The sequence below is a fragment of the Dendropsophus ebraccatus genome, chromosome 8 (genome assembly GCF_027789765.1).
Source record: "Dendropsophus ebraccatus isolate aDenEbr1 chromosome 8, aDenEbr1.pat, whole genome shotgun sequence".
NCBI classification, from domain to species: Eukaryota; Metazoa; Chordata; class Amphibia; order Anura; family Hylidae; genus Dendropsophus; species Dendropsophus ebraccatus.
The window spans coordinates 4,116,897-4,129,744 of NC_091461.1; the positions used below are offsets into that span (position 1 = coordinate 4,116,897).

At 47.5% G+C, this 12,848-nt stretch overlaps 1 protein-coding gene across 3 annotated transcripts in view; it reads left to right on the plus strand.

Annotated features, from left to right (window-relative positions):
- LOC138798989 (ADAMTS-like protein 2) overlaps positions 1-12,848 on the plus strand; it is a 60,337-nt gene that overhangs the window by 4,646 nt on the left and 42,843 nt on the right. For 2 of the 3 annotated variants that reach the window (XM_069979646.1, XM_069979648.1), the window contains exons 2-7: positions 1,392-1,516; positions 2,190-2,265; positions 5,808-5,910; positions 6,006-6,151; positions 10,954-11,071; positions 12,226-12,306. In XM_069979646.1, the coding sequence (XP_069835747.1) occupies positions 1,392-1,516; positions 2,190-2,265; positions 5,808-5,910; positions 6,006-6,151; positions 10,954-11,071; positions 12,226-12,306 (649 nt within the window). The remainder of the gene's footprint in view (positions 1-1,391; positions 1,517-2,189; positions 2,266-5,807; positions 5,911-6,005; positions 6,152-10,953; positions 11,072-12,225; positions 12,307-12,848) is intronic. The other variant, XM_069979647.1, reaches the window with a different exon arrangement.

Here is a 12,848-nt window from a genome sequence, read left to right on the forward strand (position 1 = left end):
TATAAGTTACTGTACAGTATAACAGCATGTAGTGTATAATGTATAGTAACTGTATAACCCTGATAACACAGCAGCTGGATATGTGATATATAAGTTACTGTACAGTATAGCAGCATGTGGTATATAATGTATAGTAACTGTATAACCCTGATAACACTGCAGCTGGATATGTGATATATAAGTTACTGTACAGTATAACAGCATGTAGTGTATAATGTATAGTAACTGTATAACCCTGATAACACAGCAGCTGGATATGTGATATATAAGTTACTGTACAGTATAGCAGCATGTGGTATATAATGTATAGTAACTGTATAACCCTGATAACACAGCAGCTTGATATGTGATATATAAGTTACTGTACAGTATAGCAATCAGCATGTGGTGTATAATGTATAGTAACTGTATAAACCTGATAACACAGCAGCTGGATATGTGATATATAAATTACTGTACAGTATAGCAGCATGTGGTATATAATGTATAGTAACTGTATAACTCTGATAGCACAGCAGCAGCTGGATATGTGATATATAAGTTACTGTACAGTATAGCAGCATGTGGTGTATAATGTATAGTAACTGTATAACCCTGATAGCACAGCAGCTGGATATGTGATATATAAGTTACTGTACAGTCTAGCAATCAGCATGTGGTATATAATGTATAGTAACTGTATAACCCTGATAGCACAGCAGCTGGATATGTGATATATAAGTTACTGTACAGTATAGCAATCAGCATGTGGTGTATAATGTATAGTAACTGTATAACCCTGATAACACAGCGGCAGCTGGATATGTGATATATAAGTTACTGTACAGTATAGCCATCAGCTTGTGGTGTATAATGTATAGTAACTGTATAACCCTGATAACACAGCAGCAGCAGCTTGTAGATACAGGATGGAACTGCAGATCCCCATAATGCAGGAGTGTAGTACAACAGGCTAGAATAGAGAAGCAGGGCTGCTGTCAAAGGTCTGTGTGGTCACATGACATTAATGGGGAAGGGGTGTGTCCGGCATGGAGCAATCAGGAAATGAGAATCATAGAGCTGTGCAGGAGGACAGTGAAAGAAATTTCTCTATACTGCAGTGTGAATGGCTGAGTGTAAGTGCATGCACATTATAGCAGCAGTGTGTATAGCTGAGTGTGAGTGCAGGTTCATTATAGCAGCAGTGTATATAGCCAAGATACTCCTAAACCAAGATGCCACTGTACTTATTATTACTGTGGCCCAAGTGCAGAACCTTAGGCTGTAGGAATAATAAGAATAGTTATGTCTTAGATGGGGTTATGGGGTTTATATTGTTTTTTATGTTAGTATTTGTTGTCGGTGACGTCACCTGCGCCGTTTTCTTTGCTGACGCTCTCTGGTCTTGTCAGGACAGCAGTGAGGTGTGGGATGAAGATGTGACTGAATGGTGGGGAGAATGGAGCTCGTGGTCCACCTGCTCTCGGACCTGCGGAGGGGGAGTGATGTCTCGAGAACGGCACTGCTTACGCCAGAGGTGGGTGACGCCATACCCCGGTGTATCTCGCCATGTCCGTCTGTACCAGTGTCCACCAGCCCCAGCGGACACCGACACCAGACGGGTGTCAGAGGTTCCTAAGCTCTTCCCCAGATGTATACATATATATATATATTACATAGAGCAGTAAGACGTCTCCGCATGGTCACCATCTCATCCGTAGAGTGTCGGTGGCCCAGGTATGATTGAAGCCTTGTTCACTTCACCTTATTGGCTCAGTCTAAGAGATAAACTTGGCCTTAAAGGAGTATTTCCAGGTAAAATGACACGTCTTTGTTATGATCCAGTACGTTCAGCTCCCATAGACAATGAATAGAGCGGCGGCCTGGAGCCCATTGTGGAGGTCAGTGATCAGACCCCCTGAGATCTGACAATTATTCCCGTATCTTCTGGATTGGGTATACTTCATTTTAACTCAGAATCCCCCTTTAAGTGAGCACAGTCTGCAATCCCAGACCTATAGACAGGGTGGCGCTGTTTTTGGGAACAGAACCTTCTGGTTAATCTTGTGCAGGTCCTGTGGTGCAGAACGAGTATAAGAGCCAGATGAGCGACGGCCATCGGGGCCCCTGGGATGGGTTCAGACATTCATAGCCGCTGTGTAAATGGAGGCGTCTTCTCTGTGATCTGAGACTTGTCTTCTCTCCCACAGACTCCAAACTATTGCCGGACCGGATAACACTGAATGCAGAGGTCAGGCCCGCCACTATCAGCTCTGCCAGAATCAGGTAAGTGACAGCAACAACCCCCCTGCGGGAGGTGACAGAGGAGTCTGGAGGGATAAAGGGGGTCTGGAGGAGGGGGCAGAGGAGTCTGGAGGGATAAGAGAGTCTGGAGGAGGGGGCAGAGGAGTCTGGAGGGATAAGAGAGTCTGGAGGAGGGGGCAGAGGAGTCTGGAGAGATAAGAGAGTCTGGAGGGATAAGAGAGTCTGGAGGAGGGGGCAGAGGAGTCTGGAGGGATAAGAGAGTCTGGAGGAGGGGGCAGAGGAGTGTGGAGGGATAAGGGAGTCTGGAGGAGGGGGCAGAGGAGTCTGGAGAGATAAGAGAGTCTGGAGGGATAAGGGAGTCTGGAGGGATAAGGGAGTCTGGAGGGATAAGGGAGTCTGGAGGGATAAAGGGGGTCTGGAGGGATAAAAGGGGGTCTGGAGGGATAAAGAGAGTCTGGAGGGATAAGGGAGTCTGGAGAGATAAGAGAGTCTGGAGGGATAAGGGAGTCGAGGGATAAAAGGGGTCTGGAGGGATAAAGGGGGTCTGGAGGGATAAAGGGGGTCTGGAGGGATAAGGGAGTCTGGAGGGATAAGGGAGTCTGGAGGGATAAGGGAGTCTGGAGGGATAAGGGAGTCTGGAGGGATAAGGGAGTCTGGAGGGATAAGGGAGTCTGGAGGGATAAGGGAGTCTGGAGGGATAAGGGAGTCTGGAGGGATAAGGGAGTCTGGAGGGATAAAGGGGGTCTGGAGGGATAAGGGAGTCTGGAGGGATAAAGGGGGTCTGGAGGGATAAGGGAGTCTGGAGGGATAAAGGGGGTCTGGAGGGATAAGGGAGTCTGGAGGGATAAGGGAGTCTGGAGGGATAAAGGGGGTCTGGAGGAGGAGGGGCAGAGGAGTCTGAAGGAGAAGGCATAGGGGTCTGGAGGAGAGGGCAAAGGAGTCTGGAGGGATAAAGGGGGTCTGGCAGAGGGGGCAAAGGAGTCTGGAGGAGGGGGCAGAGGAGTCTGGAGGGATAAAGGGGGTCTGGAGGAGGAGGCAGAGGGGTTTGGAGGAGGAGGAGGCAGAGGGGTTTGGAGGAGGAGGAGGCAGAGGGGTTTGGAGGAGGAGCAGACAGAGGGGTCTGGAGGAGGAGCAGACAGAGGGGTCTGGAGGAGGAGCAGACAGAGGGGTCTGGAGGAGGAGCAGACAGAGGGGTCTGGAGGAGGAGCAGACAGAGGGGTCTTGGGGAGGAGTTTTATAATATCCGGTTTCTATCAATGAATGGTCTGTATTTGATGACTGTGACGGTGCGGAGCAGCTGGGGTTGTTCTGTGTGGTAGCCTGTAATCCTCCACATGTTGCCCTGTCATTACACCACATACAGTCTGTGTCAGTACTCCACATACAGCTTGTGTCAGTACTCCACATACAGCCTGTGTCATTACACCACATACAGCCTGTGTCAGTACTCCACATACAGCCTGCGTCATTACACCACATACAGCCTGTGTCAGTACTCCACATACAGCCTGCGTCATTACACCACATACAGCCTGAGTCAGTACTCCACATACAGCCTGAGTCAGTACTCCACATACAGCCTGAGTCAGTACTCCACATACAGCCTGTGTCAGTACTCCACATACAGCCTGAGTCAGTACACCACATACAGCCTGTGTCAGTACTCCACATACAGCCTGTGTCATTATACCACATACAGCCTGCGTCATTATACCACATACAGCCTGCGTCATTACACCACATACAGCCTGTGTCAGTACTCCACATACAGCCTGTGTCATTATACCACATACAGCCTGCGTCATTATACCACATACAGCCTGCGTCATTACACCACATACAGCCTGTGTCAGTACTCCACATACAGCCTGTGTCATTACACCACATACAGCCTGCGTCATTACACCACATACAGCCTGCGTCATTACACCACATACAGCCTGCGTCATTACACCACATACAGCCTGAGTCAGTACTCCACATACAGCCTGAGTCAGTACTCCACATACAGCCTGTGTCAGTACTCCACATACAGCCTGTGTCATTACACCACATACAGCCTGCGTCATTATACCACATACAGCCTGCGTCATTACACCACATACAGCCTGTGTCAGTACTCCACATACAGCCTGTGTCATTATACCACATACAGCCTGCGTCATTACACCACATACAGCCTGTGTCAGTACTCCACATACAGCTTGTGTCAGTACTCCACATACAGCCTGTGTCATTACACCACATACAGCCTGTGTCATTACTCTGTATAATTCGGCCTCATATCACTGCACTGACAATGCATGTCTCATGTAGGAGCCTGCAGAGCCCTGAGGGGCAGCATAGCTTCCTGCGAGGTCTGAGAGGTGGTAGATGCGCCCCTATCTACAGTGCACGCATCTACGGCACCCCCATCTACAGCGCACGCATCTACGGCACCGTCATCTACAGCGCCTCCATCTACTGCCCCCTGTCTTCAGCTCCCCCATACTACAGCTCCCCCATCTATAGCTCCCCCCATACTACAGCTCCCCCATCTACAGCACCCCCCAACTACAGCACTCCCATCTACAGGGCCCCCCAACTACAGCACCCCCATCTACAGGGCCCCCAACTACAGCACCCCCATCTATAGGGCCCCCCAACTACAGCACCCCCCATCCACAGCACCCCTAACTACAGCACATTTCGGCTGTTTTTCGGATGGCTGTGCAGTAGGCTCTGATGTAATATCTCTTATCGACTATATCAGGACTATATCAAGACTATATCAAGACTATAACAGGACTATAACAGGACTATAACAGGACTATAACAGGACTATATCAGGACTATATCAGGACTATAACAGGACTATAACAGGACTATATCAGGACTATATCAGGAATATAACAGGACTATAACAGGACTATATCAGGACTATAACAGGACTATAACAGGACTATATCAGGACTATATCAAGACTATAACAGGACTATAACAGGACTATATCAAGACTATAACAGGACTATAACAGGACTATAACAGGACTATATCAGGACTATAACAGGACTATATCAGGAATATAACAGGACTATATCAGGAATATAACAGGACTATAACAGGACTATATCAGGACTATATCAGGACTATATCAGGAATATAACAGGAATATAACAGGACTATAACAGGACTATATCAGGACTATAACAGGACTATAACAGGACTATATCAGGACTATATCAAGACTATAACAGGACTATAACAGGACTATATCAAGACTATAACAGGACTATAACAGGACTATAACAGGACTATATCAGGACTATAACAGGACTATATCAGGAATATAACAGGACTATATCAGGAATATAACAGGACTATAACAGGACTATATCAGGACTATATCAGGACTATATCAGGAATATAACAGGAATATAACAGGAATATATCAGGACTATATCAGGAATATAACAGGAATATATCAGGAATATATCAGGACTATAACAGGACTATAACAGGACTATATCAGGACTATATCAGGAATGGTTGCAGAGAACTATCTGTTTCTTTGTCTTTTCCAGTTTTGTCCTGCTGGATCCGCAAGCTTCAAGCAGTATCAGTGCTCGGCGTTCAATGCTAAAGCCTTTGGCAAACTGTATCACCGCTGGGTGCCGCTATATCCAGGTAAAGGGGGACGGGTGCAGCCATTGCCAGAGATCTTTGGTTACGGGGACCATTGAGATCAGTGACGTCTTAATTTGCCTATTTCCCTTTGTTAGACGACTATACCAGCATCTCCAGCAAGCCGTGCGATCTTCAGTGCACCAGCACCACCAGGGAGCGGCAACTCCTAGTCCCAGCCCATGATGGCACCAGCTGTAGATACAAGACCTATCAGGGCGTTTGTATCAACGGCAAATGTGAGGTACCTCCAGGGCTGTATACATCCCCAGCATGTCTTATGAATGATTACTCTTATATATCCATACCATAAAATGTGAACAAGAGCTTTACAGTCACTGTCCAATCCTATATACAGGGTCTCCTCACTGCATATATACTTATTGTCATCATCTACACGTGTGGCCGGCTGATTATTCATTAGGGTGCGTTCACACTTACAGGATCTGCAGCTGATTTTCTGCAGCAGATTTCAGTTAAATAACTGAACACAGCATCAGATTTGATGCTGTGTTCAGTTATTTAACTGAAATCTGCTGCAGAAAATCAGCTGCAGATCCTGTAGGTGTGAACGCACCCTTAAGAATTTTTGATGCACCTAAAGCCAACCCTCTTTTTACCAAGGCCACAAACCTTGTCATACCCATCAGAAAACTCGAAATTCAAGCGTCAAAAACACATAGTAAATGTGGCAGACGTCATATAAGACTTCTTGGCACAGTTACCTGACACATGAGCGTTAGTAAATCTGCCCAATGAGTAAATGTCTACAGTGCAAGGGGAGAAAATAAATGAACAAATAGATGTGGAAACAGAACCAAGGCTAGAGAACAGACATAATAATGGAACAAAGCTTAAAGAATAGATGTGGTAACAGAACCAAGGCTAGAGAACGGACATAATAATGGAACAAAGCTTAAAGAATAGATGTGGTAACAGAACCAAGGCTAGAGAACAGACATAATAATGGAACAAAGCTTAAAGAATAGATGTGGTAACAGAACCAAGGCTAGAGAACAGACATAATAATGGAACAAAGCTTAAAGAATAGATGTGGTAACAGAACCAAGGCTAGAGAACAGACATAATAATGGAACAAAGCTTAAAGAATAGATGTGGTAACAGAACCAAGGCTAGAGAACGGACATAATAATGGAACAAAGCCTAGCCCCTTAAGGATCCGGCCAATTTGCATTTTTGCACTTTTGTTTTTTTCCTCCTTGTGCTTAAAAGGCCATAGCCCTTGCATTTTTTCACCTAGAAACCCACATGAGCCCTTATTTTTTGCGTCACTAATTGTACTTTGCAATGACGGGTTGAATTTTTTAATAAAGTACACTGCAAAACCAGAAAAAAAATTCAAAGTGTGGTGAAATTGCAAAAAAAAAAAACGCATTTCTTTTATTTGGGGGGTAATCACTTTTACGCCGTTTGCCCTGGGGTAAAACTGACTTGTTATATATGTTTCTCAAGTCGTTACGATTACAATGATATGTAACATGTATGACTTTTCTTTTATCTGATGGCCTGTAAAAAGTTCAAACCATTGTTAACAAATATATGTTCCTTAAAATCGCTTAAAATTCCCAGGCTTATAGCGCTTTTATCCTGTGGTCTATGGGGCTGTATGAGGTGTCATTTTTTTGCGCCATGATGTGTTCTTTCTATCGATACCTTGATTGCATATATGCGACTTTTTGATCGCTTTTTATTACAATTTTTCTGGATTTGATGCGACCAAAAATGCACAATTTGGCACTTTGGAATTTTTTGCGCTTACAACGTTTACCATACGAGATCAGGAATGTGATTAATTAATAGTTCGGGCGATTACGCACGCGGCGATACCAAACATGATTATTTATTTTTTATAACATGGGAAGAGGGGGGGTGATTCACATTTTTATTAGGGGAGGGGGCTTTTATTAATAATAACACTTTAACACATATACTAGAAGCCACCCTGGGGTTTGGGTTATTCCCCTTCTGGGGTTAGGGTTATTCCCCTTGTGGGGTTAGGGTTATTCCCCTTCTGGGGTTAAGGTTATTCCCCTTCTGGGGTTAAGGTTATTCCCCTTCTGGGGTTAGGGTTATTTCCCCTGGGGGACTTCTAGTATATGCACACTGATCTCTCATTAAGATCTATGCTGTATAGTTATACTGCATAGATTAATGAGATAGGCACTGGATTGCTTTCGGCTGCTGCAGCCGAAAGCAATCGAGTGCCGGGCCAGAATCAGCGCCATTACGCTGCAGACCCCGGCAGGTAACGGATGTGTGGATCACTCCTCCGGGACAACGTCCCGGGGGGTGATCCACCCCACTAGACACCAGGGACGTGGACAGCCCGCATTTCAAATGCAGATGTCAACTTCTGACAGCTGCATTTAAAATGCTGATTAGCGGGCATGGCGATCGAACCGCGCCCGCTAATAGCCGCGGTCCCGGGCTACATGTCGCACCCGAGGAGACCACAGGGCGTAAATATATGGCATGCGTCGTTAAGGGGCTAGAGAACAGATGTGATAACAGAACCAAGCTCAGAGAATAGATGTGATTACAGAACCAAGCCTAGAGAATAGATGTGGTAACAGAATAAAGCCTAGAGGATAGCTGTGATAATAGAACTAAGCCTAGAGAATAGATATGGTAACACAAGCAAGTCTAAAGAATAGATGTGATAACAGAACCAAGCTTAGAGAACAGATGTGATAACAGAACCAAGCATAGAGAATAGATGTGATGACAGAACAAGCCTAGAGAATAGATTTGGTAACAGAATAAGCCTAGAGAATAGATGTGGTAACAGAACAAGCCTAGAGAATAGATGTGGTAACAGAACCAAGCCTAGAGAGTAGATGTGATGACAGAACAAGCCTAGAGAATAGATGTGGTAACAGAACCAAGCCTAGAGAATAGATGTGATGACAGAACCAAGCCAAGATATTATAGACATTTTTTGTGCCTTACTAGACATGGGGGCATGGTTTGTTGAGAAATGGAATATGGCGTAGTGGGAATGGGTTGTGGCTTAAAGAGTTTGTCCCCTATCCACAGGACCTTCGTACCCCCTACGATCTCCATATTGACTGCTGGCTCCTTTGTTATGAATACAGACGTGGGTGGGGCTTGTGATCCGCTGCTGTATTCATTCCAATGTGCTGTACTTGGCTCTTTCCGGCAGCTCCATAGTAATGAATAGAGCCGCAGGTCACGTGCCGTACCCATAACGAAGGAACCAGGGGCTGATACGGAGACTGTGTGTGTGTGGGGAGGGGGGGGGGGCGGAGATCAGACCCCCTGCAATCTCTTATTTGTCCCCTATCCTGTGAATAGGGGACAGGTTAGTTTTGCCTTGACAACCTCAATATAATGCACAAATGTTATGTAAGCAAAGAGGTGGCATAAAAATCCTCCAAATATAACATGCCCCCCCCCCGGGATACACTTGGTGCATGTATTATAGCATTAAGCTGGCTAAATTTAAGGCAGTATTAATATATTTGCCCCCTGTGCACTCGCCTATTTTAGCCCTGCAATGAGCGTCTGAAATGTTGGCCCCCTTAAAGGGAATCTGTCACTAGGTTTCTTCAGGTTTCTTTGGGTCTGTGGTCAGGACTGTATACCCTGTGGTGTTGTGCTACTCTGTCATTTACTATATAGGTTTATTTACACCATCTGAGGGCAGGAGCCAATCAGAATGATGGATTGCTTGACATTGCTCTGTGCACCCGATCCAGCCCCCACTGGTGGCCGTGTGACAGCTGTCTGTCTATTAACATGCATAAATATATACCGTCTATCCCTGAAAATAACACAGTGTCTTATATCAATTTTTGCTCTCAGAGATCTCAGCGCTAGGTCTCATTTTCAGGGGATGTTTAATTTTTCCATGAAGAAGAATTCTCATGTCACATGCACAGCAGGGACAGTTTATAGTATGACGGCTTCCTGCCACCAGGGGGAGCTTACCACAGCACACTCGCACAGCAGGGACAGCGTACTGTATGGCAGCTTCCGGCCACAAGGGGGAGCTCACCACAGCTTACTTGTACAGCACAGCAGGGACAGTGTATGGTATAGCGGCTTCTGGTCACAAGGGGGACCTCACCACAGCACTCTCGTACAGCACAGGGGGGACAGAGTGTATTATATGGCGGCTTCCGGCCACCAGGGGTAGCTCACCACAGTACACTCATACAGCACAGCGACAGAGTGTATTATATGGCGGCTTCTGGCCACCAGGGGGAGCTCACCACAGCACACTCATACAGCACAGCGACAGAGCGTATTATATGGCGGCTTCTGGCCACCAGGGGAGCTCACCACAGCACACTCATACAGCACAGCAGGGACAGAGTGTACGGTATAGCAGCTTCCGGCCACAAGGGGGAGCTCATTACACTACTTTAGGGACAGAATGTACGGTATGACGGCTTCCGGCCACCAGAGGGAGCTCACTACAGCACACTCGTTCAGCGCAGCAGGGACAGAGAGTACGGTAGGGTGGCTTCCGGCCACCAGGGGGGGCTCATCACAGCTTACTCGTACAGCACAGCAGGGACAGCGTACAGTATGGCGGCTTCCAGCCACCAGGGGGGGCTCACCACAGCATACTCGTACAGCACAGCAGGGACAGAGCATACAGTATAGTGGCTTCCAGCCGCCAGGGGGAGCTCACCACAGTACACTTGTACAGCACAGCAGGGACAGCATACGGTACGGCGGCTTCCGGCCACCAGGGAGGCAAAAAGCTTGCTAGGTCTTACTTTCCTTACTTTACTTTACCTTATATTTAGCAATTCAGCTAACCCTCTACTAGGTTGTATTTTTGGGGAAACAGGGTAGATATATATACAAATGTTGGGCAATGGAGTGCGTTCTCCTGAATATTGGGGACTGCTGAGTGCACAGTAAATTCTTAATCTTTGTAGTTATTGTGTTGGAAATGTCTATGATGTACGGGATGTTCCCAGCAGTCAGTCAGGACGGTGTGCTCTCACTTCATATATAAATATATATATATATATGTCTCTCTATTCACAGCCAGTAGGATGTGATGGGAAGCTGTACTCGTCCCGATCACTGGACAGATGTGGCGTGTGCGGTGGGGATGGCAGTGCCTGCTATAGGGTATCAGGAAGCTTCAGGAAACCCATCTTGGGTAAGTCTTGTAAGTGATTGACAGGGATGTAATAAATGAAGGAGATATCCCGAGATGACAGCATATCCCCCTGTCCACAACATGGCTCATAGGTTCACGGGGTCTGGTCTATTGCGTCACATGCATGACCCCCACTCCTTTTATTTTCTATGGAGTTTCTTCATGTTGTGTAGAGGACAGCACATCCCCAAACGTTACCTGGAGCTACGCTTTACCAAGTGGACACTAATGTTAGGCAAGACTAATTCCGTCCACAGAGAGACTAGGTGAATAAGAAGAAATCCACGTCCCAGGCTGAGTCCGACACTTATCTGTCCCCGGAGGAGATCGGCCACAGAGGTGTAACAGGGGCCGCACCAAGGTGCTGGGGATATTGATGGATCTTGTAGCCCCCCTGATACTCCCGGTCACTGTTGTCTGAGTGATGCCAGGGACGCCCTCGATGTTTGTGAGGGGCCTTATGAATCTGACAACAGGGAGTCGAGGTTTTATGGTGCAACAGTGACTTAACTTGAACATTCTATACTAACTTACTGCAGAGTACCTTCAAAATGGCGGCTGGACAGAGATGGGTCACTTACAATGGAATGGAGGTTTTGGTCAATTATGGAGTTGCCCTTTTGGAACTGGAGTGAACCACTATGTGGTGGGATGAGAGTCCTTAGAGTTATTTGGGCCAGGCCTTAAGCCTGAATGAGGGTATCTCGATACTTGCCCATCGCAGAATAGTTTCTTGTAGAGAAGGAGGTCCATCAGTCTTCTCTCATCTCGATGAACTCCCGTCTGTCACAGTCCTGGTGTCCCGTGGTTATCTCCTCACAGACCACGCTCCCTCTGAGGATGTCCTCTCTACCACAGCTACACTCCCACTCCTGTCACTCCTGGGCTTTTATGTGGAGCTCATTTACATAGCTCCACCCACTCTCTAGATGTTTCTAAGCTTCCTGCTGTACTTCTCCCAGGAGGCATTGGGAGGCGCTGTTGCCCATACTCCCTGAATGTGGTGTGTGTTTACAGCCGGTGACCCGTCCCTACCTCGGCCCATCCATTATCTGGGAATCCATTACCATACAATATGGCACCACGTGGGGTCCAGTGTGAGGGCGGCCAGCCCACCATACTGCCCGTGTCTCACGCTTTCCTCTGTATTGCAGGTTATGCACTGATCACAACTATTCCTGCCGGAGCTTTTGATGTTCTGATCACAGAAAAAAGAAATACTGAAAATATTCTAGGTGAGAAGGTGAAGCGGGGGTCCCCTGCGGGTGGGATGTGTGTAGCGGGGGTCCCCTGCGGGTGGGATGTGTGTAGCTGGGGTCCCCTGCGGGTGGGATGTGTGTAGCGGGGGTCCCCTGCGGGTGGGATGTGTGTAGCGGGGGTCCTCTGCGGGTGGGATGTGTGTAGCGGGGGTCCTCTGCGGGTGGGATATGTGGGGATGTGTGTAGCGGGGGTCCTCTGCGGGTGGGATATGAGGGGATGTGTGTAGCGGGGGTCCTCTGCATGTGGGATATGTGGGGATGTGTGTAGCGGGGGTCCTCTGCGGGTGGGATGTGTGTAGCGGGGGTCCTCTGCGGGTGGGATGTGTGGGGATGTGTGTAGCGGGGGTCCTCTGCGGGTGGGATGTGTGGGGATGTGTGTAGCGGGGGTCCTCTGCGGGTTGGATGTGTGGGGATGTGTGTAGCGGGGGTCCCCTGCGGGGGGGATGTGTGGGGATGTGTGTAGCGGGGTTCCTCTGCGGGTGGGATGTGTGGGGATGTGTGTAGCGGGGGTCCTCTGC